Raw genomic sequence first — 26,620 nt, forward strand, 5'->3', positions numbered from 1 at the left:
TGACGTCACTGCAGCAACATGTTGTGCGGAGATCAGCGGAGTTTATTAAAAAAAAATGTTTATTAACTTTCAAAGAAATAAACAGACATTTAACATCAAACAGAGGTGAATGATACATATAACAGATTTTTTCATTTTTTACATACCCGTGTTTCAAGATATTCTTGATCAATTTACATATTTTCTCGTAGGTAAAGTAGGCTATGAAGTTGTCCAGAATAAGAGATGTTTTTATAGCCTACATTAAAAATGTCACGATATCCCGCAAACATTCTCAACTCAACCATGATGTTTATTAATGATAAAACATTGTGTTGCTGCCTTACATGTTTAATGTTGATTCTTTAATTGATTATAGGTCTGTGACAGAGACACATTAGGTTTTATTTTTAGAATAACTGTAGCTTTATAATGCATGGCAAGATCATTTGTTTGAAAATTAATATAAAACATGATTTAAAAAAAATGATGTTCAATTATTTAAAGTCCCCATTTAGTTAATAATTATATCCCTTAAAACTCATCTTTGATCAACAAAATGACATATTTAAATGATTTTTTTTTCTTTTTTTTCCTTCATGCCTTAAAATATCTTGAATGTAACTCGACACCCTCGCCTAATTTAGTATTCGCGGTTCTATGAATATGCAAATGAGCCCCGCCTCCACTCACTCACTCAGCTCAGAGATCCACTGGTTGACGATCACACGTTGATCTGATTGGTTACAAGGTAGTTTGTGACGTCAGAAACACCAGCGATTTCAAAGCGTGTTTTTGAGACTGTCTTTGGTTCACTGCAGTTTTAAGGAGGAAATACTCAGCAATGCTGTCGACTTATGAACTTACACATGGTTTGTCTTAAAGCAGATTAAAAACACCACATAGACACATAAACTACATTAAAAGCTGGATTTACACCACAGGGGGACTATATGAATGGGAAACCCTATGTTTTTGTAATGTCTGTCAACAGATGATTGACTGATAAATGGAGGGTTCCAGCTCTTCTGGTGTTCAGGAGACTGGAGTCATGATGTCCGCGTCAGTCGCTGTGAAGGACAGTTTTCCAGTCGTCCGGAAGGCTGAAGGGAAGCCGCTTCTGTCGTCTCCATTTCGCCCTTCGGTTCTTAAACCACACCTAAAACAATCACACAGTTATTAGAGACTTCCAGCATTAGTCAGGTTTGCACAAGTCAAAAATATGTTCTCAGAACGTTGTGCTAATGTTCCCAGACAGCCTCATAGTGTCGGCCCAGATCACCCACGGAAAACTACGAGATATTCTCCATTGATTTTAACCAATAAAAAATCGATTGCATCTTTCAGACATGATTATCTTCATCTTTTTATAGTTTATTTGAGGCCGCTTCTGTGGCGTTATTTTAGTGACAAATGTAGAGAGCGCATCCAAGTAATGCGCGAGCACAAATCTCTCAACTCACACGCGGATTTACTTCACTCTATGAGTGTGTGCACCAGTCACCCACCGGCATATCGGCACCTATGGACAGATCTACTTTTATGATGGACAGATCTACTTTTATGATGGACAGATCTACTTTTATGATGATAGATCTACTTTTATAATGGATAGATGCACTTTTATGATGGACAGATCTACTTTTATGATGGACAGATCTACTTTTATGATGGATAGATCTACTTTTATGATGGATAGATGCACTTTTATGGTGGACAGATCTACTTTTATGATGACAGATGCACTTTTATGATGGATAGATGCACTTTTATGATGGATAGATGCACTTTTATGATGGACAGATGCACTTTTATGATGGATAGATGCACTTTTATGATGGACAGATCTACTTTTATGATGGACAGATCTACTTTTATGATGGACAGATCTACTTTTATAATGGACAGATCTACTTTTATGGTGGACAGATCTACTTTTATGATGGACAGATCTACTTTTATGATGGATAGATCTACTTTTATGGTGGACAGATCTACTTTTATAATGGACACATCCACTTTTATGATGGACAGATCTACTTTTATGATGGACAGATCTACTTTTATAATGGACACATCCACTTTTATGATGGACACATCCACTTTTATGGTGGACAGATCTACTTTTATGATGGACAGATCTACTTTTATGATGGACAGATCTACTTTTATGATGGATAGATCTACTTTTATGGTGGACAGATCTACTTTTATAATGGACACATCCACTTTTATGATGGACAGATCTACTTTTATGATGGACAGATCTACTTTTATGATGGACAGATCTACTTTTATGGTGGACAGATCTACTTTTATAATGGACACATCCACTTTTATGATGGACAGATCTACTTTTATAATGGACAGATCTACTTTTATGATGGACAGATCTACTTTTATGATGGACAGATCTACTTTTATGATGGATAGATCTACTTTTATGGTGGACAGATCTACTTTTATAATGGACAGATCTACTTTTATGATGGACAGATCTACTTTTATAATGGACAGATCTACTTTTATAATGGACAGATCTACTTTTATGATGGACAGATCTACTTTTATAATGGACACATCCACTTTTATGATGGACAGATCTACTTTTATAATGGACAGATCTACTTTTATGATGGACAGATCTACTTTTATGGTGGACAGATCTACTTTTATAATGGACACATCCACTTTTATGATGGACAGATCTACTTTTATAATGGACAGATCTACTTTTATGATGGACAGATCTACTTTTATGATGGACAGATCTACTTTTATGATGGATAGATCTACTTTTATGGTGGACAGATCTACTTTTATAATGGACACATCCACTTTTATGATGGACAGATCTACTTTTATGATGGACAGATCTACTTTTATGGTGGACAGATCTACTTTTATGGTGGACAGATCTACTTTTATGATGGACAGATGCACTTTAAGACAGATGCACTTTTATGATGATAGATGCACTTTTATGATGGATAGATGCACTTTTATGATGGATAGATGCACTTTTATGATGGATAGATGCACTTTTATGATGGACAGATGCACTTTTATGATGGATAGATGCACTTTTATGATGGACAGATGCACTTTTATGATGGACAGATGCACTTTTATGATGGATAGATCTACTTTTATGGTGGACAGATCTACTTTTATGGTGGACAGATCTACTTTTATAATGGACACATCCACTTTTATGATGGACAGATCTACTTTTATGATGGACAGATGCACTTTAAGACAGATGCACTTTTATGATGATAGATGCACTTTTATGATGGATAGATGCACTTTTATGATGGATAGATGCACTTTTATGATGGACAGATGCACTTTTATGATGGACAGATGCACTTTTATGATGGATAGATGCACTTTTATGATGGACAGATGCACTTTTATGATGGACAGATGCACTTTTATGATGGATAGATGCACTTTTATGATGGATAGATGCACTTTTATGATGATAGATGCACTTTTATGATGGACAGATGCACTTTATGATGGACAGATGCACTTTTATGATGGACAGATGCACTTTTATGATGGATAGATGTACTTTATTGATGGATAGATGCACTTTTATGATGGACAGATGCACTTTTATGATGGATAGATGCACTTTTATGACGGATAGATGCACTTTTATCATGGATAGATGCACTTTTATGATGGATAGATGTACTTTTATGATGATAGATGCACTTTTATGATGGACAGATGCACTTTATGATGGACAGATGCACTTTTATGATGGACAGATGCACTTTTATGATGGACAGATGTACTTTTATGATGGATAGATGCACTTTTATGATGGATAGATGTACTTTTATGATGGATAGATGCACTTTTATGATGGATAGATGCACTTTTATGATGGATAGATGCACTTTTATGATGGATAGATGTACTTTTATGATGATAGATGCAGTTTTATGATGGACAGATGCACTTTATGATGGACAGATGCACTTTTATGATGGATAGATGCACTTTTATGATGGATAGATGCACTTTTATGATGGATAGATGCACTTTTATGATGGACAGATGCACTTTTATGATGGATAGATGCACTTTTATGATGGACAGATGCACTTTTATGATGGATAGATGCACTTTTATGATGGATAGATGTACTTTTATGATGATAGATGCACTTTTATGATGGACAGATGCACTTTATGGTGGACAGATGCACTTTTATGATGGATAGATGTACTTTATTGATGGATAGATGCACTTTTATGATGGACAGATGCACTTTTATGATGGATAGATGCACTTTTATGACGGATAGATGCACTTTTATCATGGATAGATGCACTTTTATGATGGATAGATGTACTTTTATGATGATAGATGCACTTTTATGATGGACAGATGCACTTTATGATGGACAGATGTACTTTTATGATGGATAGATGCACTTTTATGATGATAGATGCAGTTTTATGATGGACAGATGCACTTTATGATGGATAGATGCACTTTTATGACGGATAGATGCACTTTTATCATGGATAGATGCACTTTTATGATGGATAGATGTACTTTTATGATGATAGATGTACTTTATTGATGGATAGATGCACTTTTATGATGGACAGATGCACTTTTATGATGGATAGATGCACTTTTATGACGGATAGATGCACTTTTATCATGGATAGATGCACTTTTATGATGGATAGATGTACTTTTATGATGATAGATGCACTTTTATGATGGACAGATGCACTTTTATGATGGACAGATGTACTTTTATGATGCATAGATGCACTTTTATGATGATAGACGCAGTTTTATGATGGACAGATGCACTTTATGATGGACAGATGCACTTTTATGATGGACAGATGCACTTTTATGATGGATAGATGTACTTTTATGATGGATAGATGTACTTTATTGATGGATAGATGCACTTTTATGATGGACAGATGCACTTTTATGATGGATAGATGCACTTTTATGACGGATAGATGCACTTTTATGATGGATAGATGTACTTTTATGATGATAGATGCAGTTTTATGATGGACAGATGCACTTTATGATGGACAGATGCACTTTTATGATGGACAGATGCACTTTTATGATGGATAGATGCACTTTTATGATGGATAGATGTACTTTATTGATGGATAGATGCACTTTTATGATGGACAGATGCACTTTTATGATGGATAGATGCACTTTTATGACGGATAGATGCACTTTTATCATGGATAGATGCACTTTTATGATGGATAGATGTACTTTTATGATGATAGATGCACTTTTATGATGGACAGATGCACTTTATGATGGACAGATGCACTTTTATGATGGACAGATGCACTTTTATGATGGACAGATGTACTTTTATGATGGATAGATGTACTTTATTGATGGATAGATGCACTTTTATGATGATAGATGCACTTTTTTGATGGTTAGATGCACTTTTATGATGGATAGATGCACTTTTATGATGGATAGATGTACTTTTATGATGATAGATGCACTTTTATGATGGACAGATGCACTTTTATGATGGACAGATGCACTTTTATGATGGATAGATGCACTTTTATGGACTTCAAAACAGAAACAACCATTCATTGCCATTATAAAGCTTGATAGAGCCAGGACATTTTTTTAATATAACTCTGATTGTATTCGTCTGAATGAAGAATGTCATATGCACCTAGTATGTCTTGAGGGAGAGTAAATCATGGGCTAATTTTCATTTTTGGGTGAACTATCCCTTTAATAGGAGCAAGAGCATACTTTTGTAAGCTGTGAGTTTAAGGGTGAAAGATGGCGTATGAATGGCTGTGGATGACCTCGACTCTCTCCTCGCGCAGGTGTGTGCGCTGGGCCAGATCCTCTCGGGTGTTGATGTCGGGATACTGGTTCTGCCGGAACAGATCCTCCAGAGCCTCCAGCTGTTCCTCGGTGAAGATCGTGCGGTGCCGCCGAACCCTCCTCTGAACGTGAGCGAAGCTGGACGATTCTGCAGCAGGAGCCGGGTCGGCGAACATCCTCGGACCCCAAACTACAGCACAGAAAACACACGTCTGGACACATTACACCCCAGAAAACACACGTCTGGACACATTACACCCCAGAATCAACACGTCTGGACACATTACACCCCAGAATCAACACGTCTGGACACATTACACCCCAGAAAACACACGTCTGGACACATTACACCCCAGAATCAACACGTCTGGACACATTACACCCCAGAAAACACACGTCTGGACACATTACACCCCAGAAAACACACGTCTGGACACATTACACCCCAGAAAACACTCGTCTGGACACATTACACCCCAGAATCAACATATTACACCCCAAAATCAACATATTACACCCCAGAATCAACACGTCTGGACACATTACACCCCAGAATCAACACGTCTGGACACATTACACCCCAGAAAACACACGTCTGGACACATTACACCCCAGAAAACACACGTCTGGACACATTACACCCCAGAAAACACTCGTCTGGACACATTACACCCCAGAAAACACACGTCTGGACACATTAAACCCCAGAATCAACACGTCTGGACACATTACACCCCAGAAAACACACGTCTGGACACATTACACCCCAGAAAACACTCGTCTGGACACATTACACCCCAGAAAACACACGTCTGGACACATTACACCCCAGAATCAACACGTCTGGACACATTACACCCCAGAAAACACACGTCTGGACACATTACACCCCAGAAAACACACGTCTGGACACATTACACCCCAGAAAACACACGTCTGGACACATTACACCCCAGAATCAACACGTCTGGACACATTACACCCCAGAAAACACACGTCTGGACACATTACACCCCAGAAAACACACGTCTGGACACATTACACCCCAGAAAACACACGTCTGGACACATTACACCCCAGAATCAACACGTCTGGACACATTACACCCCAGAAAACACACGTCTGGACACATTACACCCCAGAAAACACACGTCTGGACACATTACACATTACACCCCAGAAAACACACGTCTGGACACATTACACCCCAGAAAACACATGTCTGGACACATTACACCCCAGAAAACACACGTCTGGACACATTACACCCCAGAAAACACACGTCTGGACACATTACACCCCAGAAAACACTCGTCTGGACACATTACACCCCAGAAAACACACGTCTGGACACATTACACCCCAGAATCAACACGTCTGGACGTATTACACCCCAGAATCAACATATTACACCCCAGAATCAACATATTATACCCCAGAATCAACACGTCTGGACACATTACACCCCAGAATCAACACGTCTGGACATATTACACCCCAGAATCAACATATTACACCCCAGAATCAACATATTATACCCCAGAATCAACACGTCTGGACATATTACACCCCAGAATCAACATATTACACCCCAGAATCAACACGTCTGGACATATTACACCCCAGAATCAACATATTACACCCCAGAATCAACATATTACACCCCAGAATCAACATATTATACCCCAGAATCAACACGTCTGGACATATTACACCCCAGAATCAACACGTCTGGACATATTACACCCCAGAATCAACATATTACACCCCAGAATCAACACGTCTGGACATATTACACCCCAGAATCAACATATTACACCCCAGAATCAACATATTACACCCCAGAATCAACACGTCTGGACATATTACACCCCAAAATCAACATATTACACCCCAGAATCAACATATTACACCCCAAAATCAACACGTCTGGACATATTACACCCCAAAATCAACATATTACACCCCAAAATCAACATATTACACCCCAGAATCAACACGTCTGGACATATTACACCGCAAAATCAACATATTACACCCCAGAATCAACATATTACACCCCAGAATCAACACGTCTGGACATATTACACCCCAGAATCAACATATTACACCCCAGAATCAACATATTACACCCCAGAATCAACACGTCTGGACATATTACACCGCAAAATCAACATATTACACCCCGGAATCAACATATTACACCCCAGAATCAACACGTCTGGACATATTACACCCCAGAATCAACATATTACACCCCAGAATCAACATATTACACCCCAGAATCAACACGTCTGGACATATTACACCGCAAAATCAACATATTACACCCCGGAATCAACATATTACACCCCAGAATCAACACGTCTGGACATATTACACCCCAGAATCAACATATTACACCCCAGAATCAACATATTACACCCCAGAATCAACACGTCTGGACATATTACACCCCAGAATCAACACGTCTGGACATATTACACCCCAAAATCAACATATTACACCCCAAAATCAACACGTCTGGACATATTACACCCCAAAATCAACATATTACACCCCAGAATCAACACATCTGGACATATTACACCCCAGAATCAACATATTACACCCCAGAATCAACATATTTCACCCCAGAATCAACACGTCTGGACATATTATACCCCAGAATCAACACGTCTGGACATATTACACCCCAGAATCAACACGTCTGGACATATTACACCCCAGAATCAACATATTACACCCCAGAATCAACACGTCTGGACATATTACACCCCAGAATCAACACGTCTGGACATATTACACCCCAGAATCAACATATTACACCCCAGAATCAACACGTCTGGACATATTACACCCCAGAATCAACACGTCTGGACATATTACACCCCAGAATCAACATATTACACCCCAGAATCAACACGTCTGGACATATTACACCCCAGAATCAACATATTACACCCCAGAATCAACATATTACACCCCAGAATCAACACGTCTGGACATATTACACCCCAGAATCAACATATTACACCCCAGAATCAACACGTCTGGACATATTACACCCCAGAATCAACATATTACACCCCAGAATCAACATATTTCACCCCAGAATCAACACGTCTGGACATATTACACCCCAGAATCAACATATTACACCCCAGAATCAACATATTACACCCCAGAATCAACACGTCTGGACATATTACACCGCAAAATCAACATATTACACCCCGGAATCAACATATTACACCCCAGAATCAACACGTCTGGACATATTACACCCCAGAATCAACATATTACACCCCAGAATCAACATATTACACCCCAGAATCAACACGTCTGGACATATTACACCCCAGAATCAACACGTCTGGACATATTACACCCCAAAATCAACATATTACACCCCAAAATCAACACGTCTGGACATATTACACCCCAAAATCAACATATTACACCCCAGAATCAACACATCTGGACATATTACACCCCAGAATCAACATATTACACCCCAGAATCAACATATTTCACCCCAGAATCAACACGTCTGGACATATTATACCCCAGAATCAACACGTCTGGACATATTACACCCCAGAATCAACACGTCTGGACATATTACACCCCAGAATCAACATATTACACCCCAGAATCAACACGTCTGGACATATTACACCCCAGAATCAACACGTCTGGACATATTACACCCCAGAATCAACATATTACACCCCAGAATCAACACGTCTGGACATATTACACCCCAGAATCAACACGTCTGGACATATTACACCCCAGAATCAACATATTACACCCCAGAATCAACACGTCTGGACATATTACACCCCAGAATCAACATATTACACCCCAGAATCAACATATTACACCCCAGAATCAACACGTCTGGACATATTACACCCCAGAATCAACATATTACACCCCAGAATCAACACGTCTGGACATATTACACCCCAAAATCAACATATTACACCCCAGAATCAACACGTCTGGACATATTACACCCCAGAATCAACATATTACACCCCAGAATCAACACGTCTGGACATATTACACCCCAGAATCAACACGTCTGGACATATTACACCCCAGAATCAACATATTACACCCCAGAATCAACACGTCTGGACATATTACACCCCAGAATCAACACGTCTGGACATATTACACCCCAGAATCAACATATTACACCCCAGAATCAACACGTCTGGACATATTACACCCCAGAATCAACATATTACACCCCAGAATCAACATATTACACCCCAGAATCAACACGTCTGGACATATTACACCCCAGAATCAACATATTACACCCCAGAATCAACACGTCTGGACATATTACACCCCAAAATCAACATATTACACCCCAGAATCAACACGTCTGGACATATTACACCCCAGAATCAACATATTACACCCCAGAATCAACACGTCTGGACATATTACACCCCAGAATCAACATATTACACCTCAGAATCAACACGTCTGGACATATTACACCCCAAAATCAACATATTACACCCCAGAATCAACACGTCTGGACATATTACACCCCAGAATCAACACGTCTGGACATATTACACCCCAAAATCAACATATTACACCCCAAAATCAACACGTCTGGACATATTACACCCCAAAATCAACATATTACACCCCAGAATCAACACATCTGGACATATTACACCCCAGAATCAACATATTACACCCCAGAATCAACATATTTCACCCCAGAATCAACACGTCTGGACATATTATACCCCAGAATCAACACGTCTGGACATATTACACCCCAGAATCAACACGTCTGGACATATTACACCCCAGAATCAACATATTACACCCCAGAATCAACACGTCTGGACATATTACACCCCAGAATCAACACGTCTGGACATATTACACCCCAGAATCAACATATTACACCCCAGAATCAACACGTCTGGACATATTACACCCCAGAATCAACACGTCTGGACATATTACACCCCAGAATCAACATATTACACCCCAGAATCAACACGTCTGGACATATTACACCCCAGAATCAACATATTACACCCCAGAATCAACATATTACACCCCAGAATCAACACGTCTGGACATATTACACCCCAGAATCAACATATTACACCCCAGAATCAACACGTCTGGACATATTACACCCCAAAATCAACATATTACACCCCAGAATCAACACGTCTGGACATATTACACCCCAGAATCAACATATTACACCCCAGAATCAACACGTCTGGACATATTACACCCCAGAATCAACACGTCTGGACATATTACACCCCAGAATCAACATATTACACCCCAGAATCAACACGTCTGGACATATTACACCCCAGAATCAACACGTCTGGACATATTACACCCCAGAATCAACATATTACACCCCAGAATCAACACGTCTGGACATATTACACCCCAGAATCAACATATTACACCCCAGAATCAACATATTACACCCCAGAATCAACACGTCTGGACATATTACACCCCAGAATCAACATATTACACCCCAGAATCAACACGTCTGGACATATTACACCCCAAAATCAACATATTACACCCCAGAATCAACACGTCTGGACATATTACACCCCAGAATCAACATATTACACCCCAGAATCAACACGTCTGGACATATTACACCCCAGAATCAACATATTACACCTCAGAATCAACACGTCTGGACATATTACACCCCAGAATCAACATATTACACCCCAGAATCAACATATTACACCCCAGAATCAAAGCATCAGAACACTGTTTTCATCAGAAACAAACGAGGGTTATGTCACTCTTTAAGGTGACGTAGTTACATCAAATAAGCACTGAGTAAATTTAACGAATTATGTATGAGATATGGTTTGGTTTAGGGTTATTCACTTGTAATTATGCATAATTTACTGTTAATACTATAGTAAGTACATATAGTAACGTGCAACTACGTCACCTTAAAATAAAGTGTTACCAAGAGTTATTATAGTTAACTAAAACATTAAAATAAAAAAATTGCTACTTGAAATAAAATAAATGTTAACTGAAAAAAATACAAAAAACTCAGATGTTTTTTTTAAAATACAAAAATATAAATGACAACAAAGTTACAAAAACTTTAACAAAATGAAAAATATAAAAATCATTTAAAATATTGATTCAAACTCAAAGACACAAAATAAATGTGATTTACACCACAAATTTATCACACAATTGAAAAAATATAATACATATAATACAACAAAAAACAGTCTTTCATGTTCATTATCAAGTGTTATCATTTCCTTCATGCATATTTATATGATTTATATGTTCTATGCCGTATCACAGTGAAAAGTGGCTGTCATGCAAAACATTATACGAATACATTTTTGAGAGACGCGCATGAGATCCTGGAGTTTTTCCTCAAGGATTCAAGGACAAGGAAGTCAAAGAAGAAAGCCTTGTAAATGTTAAAATTAATATTAAGATTAATAAATGCTGATTCTCATTTCATGTTAACTAATGAACCTTATAGTAAAGTGTTCCTGTCATGCAAAACATTTTTCCTAAGACATTTTTGAGAGACCCTGGAGTTTTTCCTTAAGGATCGTGCATCTCCTGCGAGAAGTCTTGAAGAAAGCCGTGAGATATTAATCTTGGGATTGCAGCGAGGAAAGAAAGCATGTCTTACGGTGAATGATCTCTCCACAGTGAGAACAGAAGCATCCGTGAGTCTCCTGATTCCCTGAGGATCCCGAGGCCAGTTTCTCCTCACAGGATCCCGAAACATGAGGGCTTTCCAAGATCTGGTCTCGGTTCTCCAAGCCAGCGCTCAGAATGCTGTCGATGCTGAACGAGAAGCGCTTCGTGTCCATGAACACGTTCCTCTGGCTCTTCTGGACCCAGACCGAGGAGAACACACTCATATAAGAGCCGGGTCGCTGTCAAACCCCCATTTACCAAATAGATTAAAAGCAAGGAGACAAAACCTAATCCTTCTATACAGCCGAGCGGGAAAAAAGTATAAAGTGTGTGAAAAATCCCAGCTAATCTGGGCAGTTTTGTGAAGGTGTTAGAGAGCGCAGGAGATTCAGGTAATCTGGCTTTACTGAGGACAAATCTGATTTCACTGTATCAAATGAGACGTACGAGAGCCGGAAATCCTCATTGTTGCGCTGAAAGATAAATGTGCTGCGATTCTCCCCGAGGATCAGCTTCGGATCCGGTATTTGCATGAGATTTGCTGCGTGTCAAACCTGTTTAACCCTCCCAGATCCCAGCATTCACTGACCGGGCCTTTATTCGCTTAAAGAGTGTTTGGGGGAACCGTGATGCTTCTGTAGGCTTTGATTTATATGGAGAAACTTGGACAAACACAACTATAATGCTTCATAAAACACTGAAAAAAAAGATTAGTTGAATTTAATAAAAAAAATTATCGTAAGTGGTTGCACACAATTGATTTTAGCTACATTTAAACAAATGCAATTTTAGTTCAACTTAGTTCAACTTAATGCATTTGTTTAAATGTAGCTAAAATCAGTTGTGTGCAACCACTTACGATAATTTTTTTTATTAAATTCAACGAATCATTTTTTTCAGTGAACCCATATTACTGCAAAACAAAACAAAAAAAACAGCAAAAAAACATCTAAACTTTCTTAAATCAAGATGCTTTTACTGGAGAAGCAACACAACTGAAGATATTAAGACTTGTTTAATGAAAAATGTATCAAAAGTGAGTTTGTATTCCTTTAATTTTGATGCATTTTTCAGAAATGTAATATCTTCAGTCATTTTTCTTCTCCAGTAAATGCATCTTGATTTAAGAATGTTTTGATCGTATTGGAAAACTGAAAAATAAATATATTTTTTTCAGTTATTTTATATTTTCTTGGTCAGTTGCTGTGATGCTTCTGTAGGTTTTGCTTTATAGTGAAACTTGGAAAAACACATGCATTATGCTTCATAAAACCCATATTATTGCAGAAAAAACAAACAAACAAACATCTAAACATTCTTAAATCAAGATGCATTTAAGCAACACAACTGAAGATATTAAGACTTGTTTAATGAAGTGAGTTTGTAACACAAGAACTTGTTTTAACCATAAACTCCCTTAATTTTGATGCAATTAGTCAGAAATTTGATATGTTTTGATATTCCTTATTCTATTCTATTAAAATAAAAAAATAAATAAAAAAAAGAACATTTACTGCGTTAGATTAAACTGGGAAGGGTCATAACACGTGCATATTGTTGTCCTGCTGCTGGTTTCATTGCTTCTATTGTTCTCATTTGGATAAAAGCGTCTGCTAAATGAATAAATGTAAATGTAAATTCCTGGAAAACTGAGAAAGAACATTTTTTGCCGTTGGTGATGTGTGAACTGTGGCTCTCCTCATGGTTTCATTGGATGATTTCTGATGCTAAAAGTGGAGCTGTATCTCAATCTGAGACGGCAGAGAGACTGGAGCGGCGTCTGGACGCGTGTCTTATCACCCAAACACAGTCCTTCAGTGTCTCTCCTCCACAGAAAGACATGTCGTACATGTTCTATTCATTCTCCACAAATCCTTTGTAATCATACAAGTCCGCACGCATGCTTTTTATCAAGGAATTAATGGATTTTCAAAATCTGTCTTAAGCCACAGCGATAAGGAGGATCAAAACTATACAAATAAACAGCGTCTGTCCGGCTTACTGATATTCATTTGCTTTATATTGTTGAGATTATGGTTTTTAGTGTCATGTTGATCGGGACTGATAAACTTTTGCCTCTCATAAATTATAAAAATGCATGTAGTTCCATTATATGTTATTAATTTCAATGTACTGTTACACATTTATTTCTATATTTCAGTGTGTGATTATATACGTTTCTGCTATTAAACAGTGAAGGAAAAGCTTCATCTCTCGTCTCTCTTTGAAGCAAAAACTGGACAGAGAAGCTCAAATATATAATAAATGATTCCCCAACTTCCATTGAAATTAATATTTCACATTTATTTTATGTGAGATCTTTAAAACAACATCAGGAAGCTGATTTGACTAGATGCAGGATAATATCGGCAGATATCGGTTCATTTTTAATGTTATCGTCATCGGTCTGATGAGAAAATGTGTCCGATATATTAAAGCCGATAAATAATGTATTATTTCCTTCAGCTGAGACTCTTCAGATCAACATGATGGTTTTGAATATGATTGGAATCACTTCAAAAAAAGTCTGTCATATCGGCTACATAAAATTGTAAATATAACATTATAATTGTGTTTTTGGGACATGGATTTTTTGTTTTTGTAATCAGGCTCTCAAAAATGACATAAAAATGTGGATTTAGGTTTATCGCCCGATATATCGGTTATGAATAATTATCAGTTATCGGTATTGGCCAGAATCTTCATATTGGAGCATCCCTAGACTTTACGAGTCATCCGAACATGCAGCCGTCAAACACATTCATCTGAGCCTCAAACGACACAGTAGCGGTTCAAGACATTTAATGATGCAAGAACATTTTCACTGGTGATATTTTACAAAAACAGGGTCTTTTGAGCCACTGAATATCCAATCAAACGCTGAGGGACTTCATCTCCAGCTTCATCCTGAGATATTTACACAAATAAAGCATCTTTTAATCTAAAAGATGCAGTCAAATGTTCCAGGGTCCAGTGTGAATCCAGTGAAAGATCGGGAGTGAACGCCAGTGTGTTCGTTGGTCTTTGAACTCTGAAGAGTTGAATTACTTTTTTACTGTCTTAGGTCAACATTTTATTTCATAATTCTGACTTTTTATGGCAGTTTTGAATTTTTAATATCATTCATAATTATGACTTAAATCAGAATTATGACTTTTTCAAATTATAATTATACATTTTTAAAATTTTATTATAATTTCAACGGTCATATTTGAAGTCAATTTCGGCTTTTTATGTGTTAAATCAGTTGAAATTATGGATAAGTCAAAATTCTGTCATAATTATGACTTAATTATATCTTATTATGACTTAGTGTGTCATAATTTAAACTTTTTGTCGTAATTTTGATTTTTTTATGTCTTCGGGAAGTTGAATTTTGACTATATCAAAATTTGACTTATGTCTGACTTATGTCATAATTTCAACCATAATTTCATAATTCCAACTTTTTGTCGCAATTTTTGCAAGTCAGATTTGACTTTTTTTACATCTTAGGTCAGAATTTTGACTCATAATTTCAACTGTCATATTTGACTTGGGTCAGTTGACTTTTTACGACTTAAGTCAGAATTTTGACAGTCATAATTTCAACTATAATGTTGTAATTGACAGTCAAATGTTTCAATGATCCAATGCAAAGTTACATGTAGTTTATTGAGTCCGACCGCAGTGTGTTCACTGGTCCTTGAACTCTGGAAAAAGTTAAATGTCTTGTATCATAATTTTGATTTAAGTCAGAATTTCAACTGTCATATTTGACTTGGGTCAATTGAGTTTTTACAACTTAAGTCAGAATTTTAACTCGCAATTTCAACCATAATTTCATAATTACAACTTTTTTGTCGCAATTTTGACTTAAATCAGTTTAGACTTTTTTACAACATAAGTCAGAATTTTGACAGTCATAATTTCAACTATAATTGACAGTCAGATGTTTCGGTGCTTTAAGTCAGAATTTTGACTCGCAATTTCAACCATAATTTCATGACATAAGTCGTAAAAAGTCAATTGAACTAAGTCAAATATGACAGTTGAAATTATGAGTCAAAATTCTAAGTTCAACTTTTTGTCGCAATTTTGACTCAAGACGTACAAATGTCCAAACTGAATCATGTCAGAATATTGACTCATAATTTCCAACCATAATGTAATAATTCCAACTTTTTGTTGCAATTTTGTCTCAAGTCCGTATCGACTTTTTTACGTCTTACTCTTAAGTCCCTTAAGTTACGTCTTTTCACTTTATATCATAATTTTGACTCATATTTTGACTTAGGTCAGAATTTTGACTCATAATTTCAACCATAATGTAATAATTATACCTTTTTGTCGCAATTTTGACTTAAGTCAGTTTTGATTATTTTTTTCCATCTTAAGTCCGAATTTTGAATTTATATCAGAATTTTTACTTGTCAGAATTTTGACAGTCATAATTTCTATAATTGACCGTGAGATGTTTCCGGGCTCCAATGTAAAGCTACTGTCCCTGCACTGAGTCCGACTCCATCAGTGTTCACTGGTCCTTGAACTCTGCGTCGAACATGATCTTCTGGATCTGCATTTTAACCACGGCTCTTTTCTGTGGCGTCAGTCTTTTGAGGGCCGGGACGAAACTCAGGAGGAACAGCTCGTCCTCATCCAAGGCTTTCTGGACGCTCTTCAGAGGCTCGTTCTCTGAGGCCCGTGTGTGTGTCGGAGTCTCTGAGGTCTGCGCTGGTGAACCGGACGCCGGCGCCCCCTTCAGGCCCGGAGGAAGAGCGGAGACCAGCGGCCTCATGTGTTGCAGTGGTTTGAGCTGAGCCACGATAGACAGGGGCATTATGGGATTGAGCGGGATCGCCGCTTTGAGCGGATGCTTGGGCTCAAACCTGCCGTCACTCTTTGCTCTGTTTCCCAGGCTGGACTTTGAGTCTCCGCCGCTGGACTCGTCGAGCGACTCCTCGGGCGAATCGCGAGCGCTTCCGTCCCCGTCATCCGGATCCTCCAGAGCCTCGGCTTCACTGGGAATCTTCCTCTTCCGGATGTGATTGTCCAGGAACGAGAGGCTGTCTCTGTGTGGCCAGTAATGCAGGCGCCGGCCTCCTTCTTCCCTCTTCAGCTTGCAGAGTCTCCGCTCGCGGATGTAGCGATCCCTGATGGTCTTCCATCTCCTCTTACACTCCACCACTGCAGCGGGAGAACAGCGTTAGACTCTCACACACACGCACACACACACACACTGCAGCGGGAAAACTCCACAACTCATGGCGTCAGTAGTAGCGTAGCGCATCATGGCGTAGTGTAAATATCAGTGCGTCGCATTAGTTGCGCTCAGACTAAAGTCGAATCCGTATGTTCGTTTGGCCGGACACTAGTTATTTTACTTTATAAAGTTTTAAATATGGATATTTTTCTTACACAAACGCAACGCTTCGCTTCAGAACGCCTTTATTAGCACTTTATGATGGACAGATAAACTTTTATGAGCTTTAAACTGATGGTCCACTGCCATTATAAAGCTGGAAGCGTCAGTTATTAATAACTCAGATTGTGTTCGTCTGGAAGCAGAGAGTCATAAACACTAGCATGAGTTCAGCGAGAGTAAATCATGGGCTAATGTTCATTTTAAAGTGAACTCCTCCTTTAAACTCAGAGTCTCTGATCATGTGATTAAACTCAAACACGCACAGAATCAGGTTTATCAACATCATCATAAAAATGATCATCTTACAGGGACTTTCTGAAGCGCTGGAACTCTGAACGGCAGCTTGATGATCTAAAACAAAGACCGATGAAAAACACTTTCTCTTCACTGTAAAAAATTATCCTGATTTTAACGGTAAAAGAAAAAAACTTTAATTGACTTTATGTACTATATTCGGTGATCTAACTGCACATTTAATGCAATTTTACAGTAAATCCGATAAATTTACAGTTTTTGGAAGTGAAAAAGAACAAGTCATTGAATAATTTACAGTGAAAAAATGTAACTTAACATTCCCACAATTCCCTGCGTGACACTTCACATTTGATGTATTTTTGTTGAAATAACTGTTTCATAGTTTGTTTTTGTTTTTTTTCCTCCTTGAACTGCCACCTTACCGTGGTGGAGGGGTTTGAGTACCCGAATGACCCTAGGAGCTATGTTGTCTGGGGCTATATGCCCCTGGTAGGGTCTCCCAAGGCAAACAGGTCCTAGGTGACGGGTCAGACTAAGAGCGGTTCAGAAACCCTTTATGATGTCAACAAATGCAAGGACCGTGACGTCGCCCGGCATGGCGCAGCCGGGGCCCCACCTTGGAGCCAGGCCCGGGGTTGGGGCTCGTATGCGAGCTCCTGGTGGCCGGGCCTCCCCCCATGGGATCCGGCCGGGCTCAGCCCGAAGGAGCGACGTGGGGCCGCCCTCCCACGGGCTCACCAGCTGCAGGAGGGACCGTAAGGGGCCGGTGCTTAGTGGATCGGGCGGCAGTCGAAGGCGGGGGCCTCGACAACGCTGGATCCCTGGACACGGAAACTAGCTCTAGGGACAAGGAACGTCACCTCTCTGGTGGGGAAGGAGCCTGAGATTGTGCGTGAGGTTCAGAGGTTCTGACTAGAGATAGTTGGGATCACCTCCACGCACGGCTTGGGCTCTGGAACCACACTCCTTGAAAGAGGATGGACTCTCTACCACTCTGGAGTTGCCCATGGTGAGAGGCGGCGGGCTGGTGTGGGTTTGCTTATAGCCCCCCAGCTCAGCCGCCATGTGTTGGAGTTCACCCCAGTGAACGAGAGGGTCGCTTCCCTGCGCCTGCGGGTCGGGGACGGGTCTCTCACTGTTGTGCGCCCCTACAGGCCGAACGGCAGTGCAGAGTAACCGGCTCTCTTGGGGTCTCTGGAAGGGGTGCTGGAAAGTGCTCCAACTGGGGACTCCGTTGTTCTACTGGGGGACTTCAACGCCCACGTGGGCAACGACAGTGACACCTGGAGGGGCGTGATTGGGAGGAACGGCCCCCCTGATCTGAACACGAGTGGTGTTCTGTTATTGGACTTCTTTGCTAGTTACAGCTTGTCCATAACGAACACCATGTTCAAGCATAAGGCACCAGGACACCCTAGGCCGGAGGTCGATGATCGACTTTGGCTGCCGTATGTCTTGGACACTCGGGTGAAGAGAGGGGCAGAGCTGTCAACTGATCCCCACCTGGTGGTGAGTTGGATCCGATGGCGGGGGAGGAAGCTGGATAGACTCAGCAGACCCAAGCGTACTGTGAGGGTCTGTTGGGAACGTTTGGCCGAATCCCCTGTCAGAGAGATCTTCAACTTCCACCTCCGGCAGAGCTTCGACTGGATCCCGAGGGAGTCTGGAGATATTGAGTCCAAGTGGACCATGTTCTCCATCTCCATTGTCGACGCGGCCACTCGGAGCTGTGGCCGTAAGGTCTCCGGTGCCTGTCGAGGCGGCAATCCCCGAACCCGGTGGTGGACACCGGAAGTAAGGGATGCCTAAAGCTGAAAAAGGAGTCCTATCGAGCCTGGCTGGTTTGTGGGACTCCTGAGGCAGCTGACGGGTACCGGCAGGCCAAGTGGACTGCAGCCCGGGTGGTTGTGGAGGCAAAAAATCGGGCTTAGGAGGAGTTCGGTGAGGCCATGGAGAAGGATTGGCCTCGAAGAAATTCTGGCAAACCGTCCGGCGCCTCAGGAGAGGGAAGCAGTGCCCTACCAACACTGTTTACAGTGGAAGTGGGCAACTGTTGACGTCAACTGGGGATGTCATCGGACGGTGGAAGGAATACTTCGAGGATCTCCTCAATCCCACCGACACGTCTTACATTGAGGAAGCAGAGGCTGAGGGCTCGGAGGTGGACTCGTCCATCACCCAAGCTGAAGTCTCCGAGGTAGTCAAGAAGCTCCTCGGTGGCAAGGCACCGGGGGTGAATGAGATCCGCCCTGAGTACCTCAAGTCTCTGGATGTTGTGGGGCTGTCTTGGCTGACACGCCTCTACAACATCGCGTGGCGATCGGGGACAGTACCTTTGGACTGGCAGACCAGGGTGGTGGTCCCTCTTTTTAAGAAGGGGGACCGGAGGGTGTGCTCCAACTATAGGGGGATCACACTTCTCAGCCTCCCCGGGAAAGTCTATGCCAGGGTACTGGAGAGGAGAATACGGCCGATAGTAGAACCTCGGATTCAGGAGGAACAGTGCGATTTTCGTCCCAGTCGTGGAACAGTGGACCAGCCCTATACCCTCTCCAGGGTGCTGGAGGGTTCATGGGAGTTTGCCCAACCAATCCACATGTGCTTTGTGGATTTGGAGAAGGCATTCGACTGTGTCCCTCACGGCGTCCTGTGGAGGGTGCTCTGGGAGTATGGGGTTCGGGGCCCTTTGCTAAGGGCTGTCCGGTCCCTGTACGACCGGAGCAGGAGCTTGGTTCACATTGCCGGCAGTAAGTCAGACTTGTTCCCGGTGCATGTTGGACTCCGGCAGGGCTGCCCTTTGTCACCGGTTCTGTTCATAATTTTTATGGACAGAATTTCTAGGCGCAGCCAGGGGCCGGAGGGTGTCAGGTTTGGGGACCACATGATCTCATCTCTGCTCTTTGTGGATGATGTTGTCGTGCTGGCCCCATCAGACCAGGACCTTCAGCATGCACTGGGACGGTTTGCAGCCGAGTGTGAAGCGGCTGGGATGAGTATCAGCGCCTCCGAGTCAGAGGCCATGGTTCTCAGTCGGAAAAGGGTGGCTTGCCCACTTCAGGTTGGTGGAGAGTTCCTGCCTCAAGTGGAGGAGTTCAAGTATCTTGGGATCATTCACGAGTGAGGGAAGGATGGAACGGGAGATCGACAGACGGATCAGTGCAGCTCCTGTAGTAATGCGGTCGATGTGCCGGTCTGTCGTGGTGAAGAAAGAGCTGAGCTGCAAGGCGAAGCTTTCTATTTACCGGTCAATCAACGTTCCTACCCTCACCATGAGCTGTGGGTCATGACCGAAAGGACAAGATCCGGATACAGGCGGCCGAAATGAGCTTTCTCCGCAGGGTGGCTGGACGATCCCTTAGAGATAGGGTGAGGAGCTCGGACACTCGGGAGGAGCTCAGAGTAGAGCCGCTGCTCCTCCACATCGAGAGGGTCAGCTGAGGTGGATCGGGCATCTGTTCCGGATGCCTCCTGGACGCCTTCCCGGGAAGGTGTTCCGGGCATGTCCCACTGGGAGGAGGACCCGGGGAAGACCTAGGACACGCTGGAGGGACTATGTCTCCTGGCTGGCCTGGGAACGCCTCGGGGTCCCCCCAGAAGAGCTGGAGGAAGTGTCTAGGGAGAGGGAAGTCTGGGCATCCCTGCTTAGACTGCTGCCCCCGCGACCCGGCCCCGGATAAGCGGAAGAAGATGGATGGATGGATGGATAGTTTTTTTTTTATCTAATCAGTGATGTACATTAGGGTTTTGTTACATTTAATGTTGTTAAATAAATGTTTATTGCATTTTTACAATGTCATGTGTTTTTAGTTTGTGTGTAATGACACTGTGCAGCTTCTGTATATTAGTATTAACTCTCTTGTGGAAAAGCTGCTTGTGATGAGCTTTGATTGATCATGTGACTCTCATCTCCACTGTGATTGGAGGATGTCAGTGTATTACAATAGTACAAAACCGATATTAGTACTTCAATAGGTCGGTAAGTTACCATTATATCAGATAGTGAAATACGTTTTTTTACTGTAAATTTAAGTTAAGTCTAAAATGTTGCTACCGTATTTTTTTGCGGTAAATCTCTGGATATCTTTTTTTTTTTTTTTATGTAAATTTACCGGAATTTTAGTTTACAGTGAAAAACATGATGGACCCCGACAGAAACATGGCGTCGCTCAGATCCAGCAACATCTGTAACGCCTGATCCACATGTGGGCCGGATCTGAGCCGACACTCTTTCCGCAACGACTTTTTTACTTTATAATTTTCTCCTCCAGAAAGCTGTTAAAATGCTTACCGTGGCTTAATGCATTAAAGACACTGATGTTAAAAGATCAAATGCAGTTATTTATGATGCATATTATATACAGGCAGATACAGAATATGAATAAAACACGATATTGAACATTAAAGTCGAGATGAAACTGGTGTTTTCTCCCCGAGAGAAACAAATGACCAATAAGAACAAATGTAGGCGGGGCTTAATTCGGTATTGTCGGATAAATCATTTATAATAAATACTGCAATATTCCAGGCAAAAATAAGAATGATCAGTTTTGATTCCATGGTTATTTTAAGCATGTTCCCATATAAAAGCATTATAAAGTAAACGCTTAACGTGCATCATCTCTATCAGCCTTTATATAATATGAAAATCAGAATCAGAAAGAGCTTTATTAACAATGATTTGATTTTTCCCTGAATGAAGCTTCCATGTAAATACAAGACATAATAATAATAATAAAGAATAAATGTGACAAGACACACAATGGCTATATTTACAGCAATAATGTGTATATATTAATATAATTGTCTTAGTACAATAATGGGCCGCGTTACGCGTTTCAATGTCTCTTTTATCGTACATTATCATAAATCTGCACTCATACAGTGAATCAGAGACTTTATGCCTCAAAGTTCTTCAGAAAACAGACAGAAAGACGCGCGTTAAAAACATCTAGACGGAGCGGAAAATAAGGCTGAAATATTAATAAAAATAACACATATGAAACTCAAGAACGCGCGCTAAATGAATCCCTGTTAACTTCAATATATTGTCCATCATTTATAGCGCTCGCGACGCGTCTCAGAACGCGCCTTCAATAATCAACGATCAAGCCGCAGTGTGACTGACACGGACGCGTTGTAGTTGTTGAGTCTCCAGCTGTAAATATGTGTGTAAAATCATCAAGATCAACAGAACAGAAACACTTTTCAAAGTCAAACGCTTGTCGAGCGCGCGTGATGTTGACGCACTGACCGGAGAGCCCGACGCACGCGGCGACCTCCCTCCACGCGTTCACGCGCCGCTCGGAACTGCGATAATCGTGCAGCGACGCGTTGTAGAGCACCGGGTAACCGGAGACGCTCTGGATCAGTTTCTCAGTCGCGGCCATTGAGTTTATTGAGACGCGTCGATCTGAACGCGCTCCCGGAATTGTTACACAGGCGCGTCAAAAGTGCGCGACACGCGCCTCTACCGCGCAAGCGGGACGTCATGGCGGGGTTGTAGACCAATGAGATTTGAGTGTGGGCGGGGCTAAACAGAGCGTCGCGTCACAAACAGAAACACAAGCGTCAGTCAAAAGGTCTTGATCAGGAATTAAACGCCGAGCCAAATATGGCATATTCATATTCAGCCCGTTTATTTTCCTACACTTCTTCAAGTTTTACAAGACTTAAGTTAGTTTTAAATGGTAACAGAATTAACCCTTTCACGCATAGTGGTCACTACAGTGGACAGCTATTAAAAAAGCATTTTCTTGAATTTGCACGGGTTTTTATGGCAAAGTTGCACATCAGCCTCTTCATTGGACCCTGGTGCATCATCCTATAAATTGCAACCAAGTGGCAAGCCGTTGTGTTTCGATTTTTTCCCCCTCCAAACCAAGATGGCCAAGGGTCAGTCAGACATGCCAAGTTGCTCCGGAATATCCACCCATTCCTTCTATCCTAGGAGACTCTTGTAGGTAAAAAAAATATTGCAGCATCAAGCAATATCTAATGAGTCATATCACAGTAAAATTTTCCAAGTTTTGATTTTAGATTGAGAGAAAACTCTGATTAATCACATGTCCACTGTAGTGGACATCATGCATCAATTGCTATATTTCAGCTACAATTCATAATTATAATGTGAATATTGTTTTTGAAACTTAAAACTTAAAAACTTAATCTGCAGTGACTTTTTTTACTGTAAATAAATGTAGTTGTATTATTAGAATGTAATTTTCATTGACATCGAAAAAAGTCATGTGATTACATAATGTATGACACTTGTAATGCATTACTTTACTTGTTAGATCAAAAAGTAATCTGATTTCGTAATGCATGTTATTGTAATGCGTTTTTTTACTCATAACATCAAAAAGTAATCTGATTTCGTAATGCATGTTATTGTAATGCGTTTTTTTACTCATAACATCAAAAAGTAATCTGATTACGTAATGCATGTTACTTGTAATGCGTTTCTTTACTCATAACATCAAAAAGTAATCTGATTACGTAATGCATGTTACTTGTAATGCGTTTCTTTACTCATAACATCAAAAAGTAATCTGATTACGTAATGCATGTTACTTGTAATGCGTTTCCTTACTCATAACATCAAAAAGTAATCTGATTACGTAATGCATGTTACTTGTAATGCGTTTCCTTACTCATAACATCAAAAAGTAATCTGATTACGTAATGCATGTTACTTGTAATGCGTTTCTTTACTCATAACATCAAAAAGTAATCTGATTACGTAATGCATGTTACTTGTAATGTGTTTCTTTACTCATAACATCAAAAAATAATCTGATTACGTAATGCATGTTACTTGTAATGCGTTTCTTTACTCATAACATCAAAAAGTAATCTGATTACGTAATGCATGTTACTTGTAATGTGTTTCTTTACTCATAACATCAAAAAGTAATCTGATTACGTAATGCATGTTACTTGTAATGCGTTTCCTTACTCATAACATCAAAAAGTAATCTGATTACGTAATGCATGTTACTTGTAATGCGTTTCCTTACTCATAACATCAAAAAGTAATCTGATTACGTAATGCATGTTACTTGTAATGCGTTTCTTTACTCATAACATCAAAAAGTAATCTGAGTAATCTGATTACGTAATGCATGTTACTTGTAATGCGTTTCTTTACTCATAACATCAAAAAGTAATCTGATTACGTAATGCATGTTACTTGTAATGTGTTTCTTTACTCATAACATCAAAAAATAATCTGATTACGTAATGCATTTTACTTGTAATGCGTTTCTTTACTCATAACATCAAAAAGTAATCTGATTACGTAATGCATGTTACTTGTAATGCGTTTCCTTACTCATAACATCAAAAAGTAATCTGATTATGTAATGCGCGTTATTGTAATATGTTTCTTTACTCATAACATCAAAAAGTAATCTGATTACGTAATGCATGTTACTTGTAATGTGTTTCTTTACTCATAACATCAAAAATTAATCTGATTATGTAATGCATGTTACTTGTAATGCGTTTCTTTACTCGTTACATCAAAAAAGTAATCTGAATGCGTTATGCATGTTACTTGTAATGCGTTACCCCCAACACTGATCATTTCAGATGAGATTGAAAAAACGTATCGCTAGGTTTTCTCAGAGGAGGGCTATGATAGAAATGTGCATGTCCATCTTGAACATAATCAGAATTATCAGCTAATAAGGGTAAATCTCCATACTCTGGTGCACTGGAGGGAGCATCTGAGTGGTTTCCACAGTTGTACCTTGACAGGCTGTAGAAAATTCTGATGGAATCACGTCCTCATGTTCTGATATCAAAGATACGCGTGCAACTTGTATGAAGTTGTATGAAGCCTTTGCAATATTTTGCATTTATATTTTTTGTATATATTTTATAGTTTTCACATGATTTGATATAATTGTATTGATTAGTTTGTTAAATTCACATACTTTATCTGTTTGATTATTGTCTGTTATTTAATACAGTATATCTTCAGTTTAAACCATAACCGCATGCTGTCCACTCAAGTGGACATCTGAAGATCTCTTTGAAAAATTTGTAAAGAAATAAAATAAAAATCAATTCTTGTTTTTCATGCCCTAAGAGCAATAAAAACACATAGGAAAAAAAAACCTGACTGAGGTTATCATAATTCATGCATGAAAGGGTTAAGGGAAGAGCCTATTTTACTCATAATGCACAAAATCAAGTATAAAAAACTTTTAATCTTTATTGTGTCTTCCATTATTTCTTCTTGAATTCATCTCTCTAATTTCATCTCTCAGACTCAATAACAAAAGTTCCAGATTTTAAAGATTTTTATGTATCTATAAATAGTTTCTTGTAGCCTATAAAGACCAAATTTATACTGTGAAAAGTCAGGGTCTATTTAAT

At 40.0% G+C, this 26,620-nt stretch overlaps 2 protein-coding genes across 2 annotated transcripts; both read right to left on the bottom strand.

Moving 5' to 3' along the window:
- Positions 1–25: 25 nt before the first annotated feature.
- On the bottom strand, positions 26–12,853 carry LOC307159009 (homeobox protein goosecoid-2). Its single transcript, XM_079872087.1, has 3 exons — positions 12,569–12,853; positions 5,835–6,046; positions 26–1,138 (listed from the first exon to the last, which is right to left on the bottom strand). Exons 1-3 carry the CDS (start codon positions 12,801–12,803, stop codon positions 1,043–1,045), a joined length of 543 nt encoding a protein of 180 aa, XP_079728213.1. The 5' UTR covers positions 12,804–12,853; the 3' UTR covers positions 26–1,042.
- A 2,423-nt stretch (positions 12,854–15,276) lies between these two features.
- Positions 15,277–23,699, bottom strand: LOC307158141 (uncharacterized protein). Its single transcript, XM_079870459.1, has 2 exons — positions 23,490–23,699; positions 15,277–17,745 (listed from the first exon to the last, which is right to left on the bottom strand). Exons 1-2 carry the CDS (start codon positions 23,623–23,625, stop codon positions 17,093–17,095), a joined length of 789 nt encoding a protein of 262 aa, XP_079726585.1. The 5' UTR covers positions 23,626–23,699; the 3' UTR covers positions 15,277–17,092.
- Positions 23,700–26,620: the final 2,921 nt, after the last annotated feature.

This window comes from Squalius cephalus (genome assembly GCF_949319135.1).
Source record: "Squalius cephalus genome assembly, chromosome: 5".
Taxonomy (NCBI): domain Eukaryota; kingdom Metazoa; phylum Chordata; class Actinopteri; order Cypriniformes; family Leuciscidae; genus Squalius; species Squalius cephalus.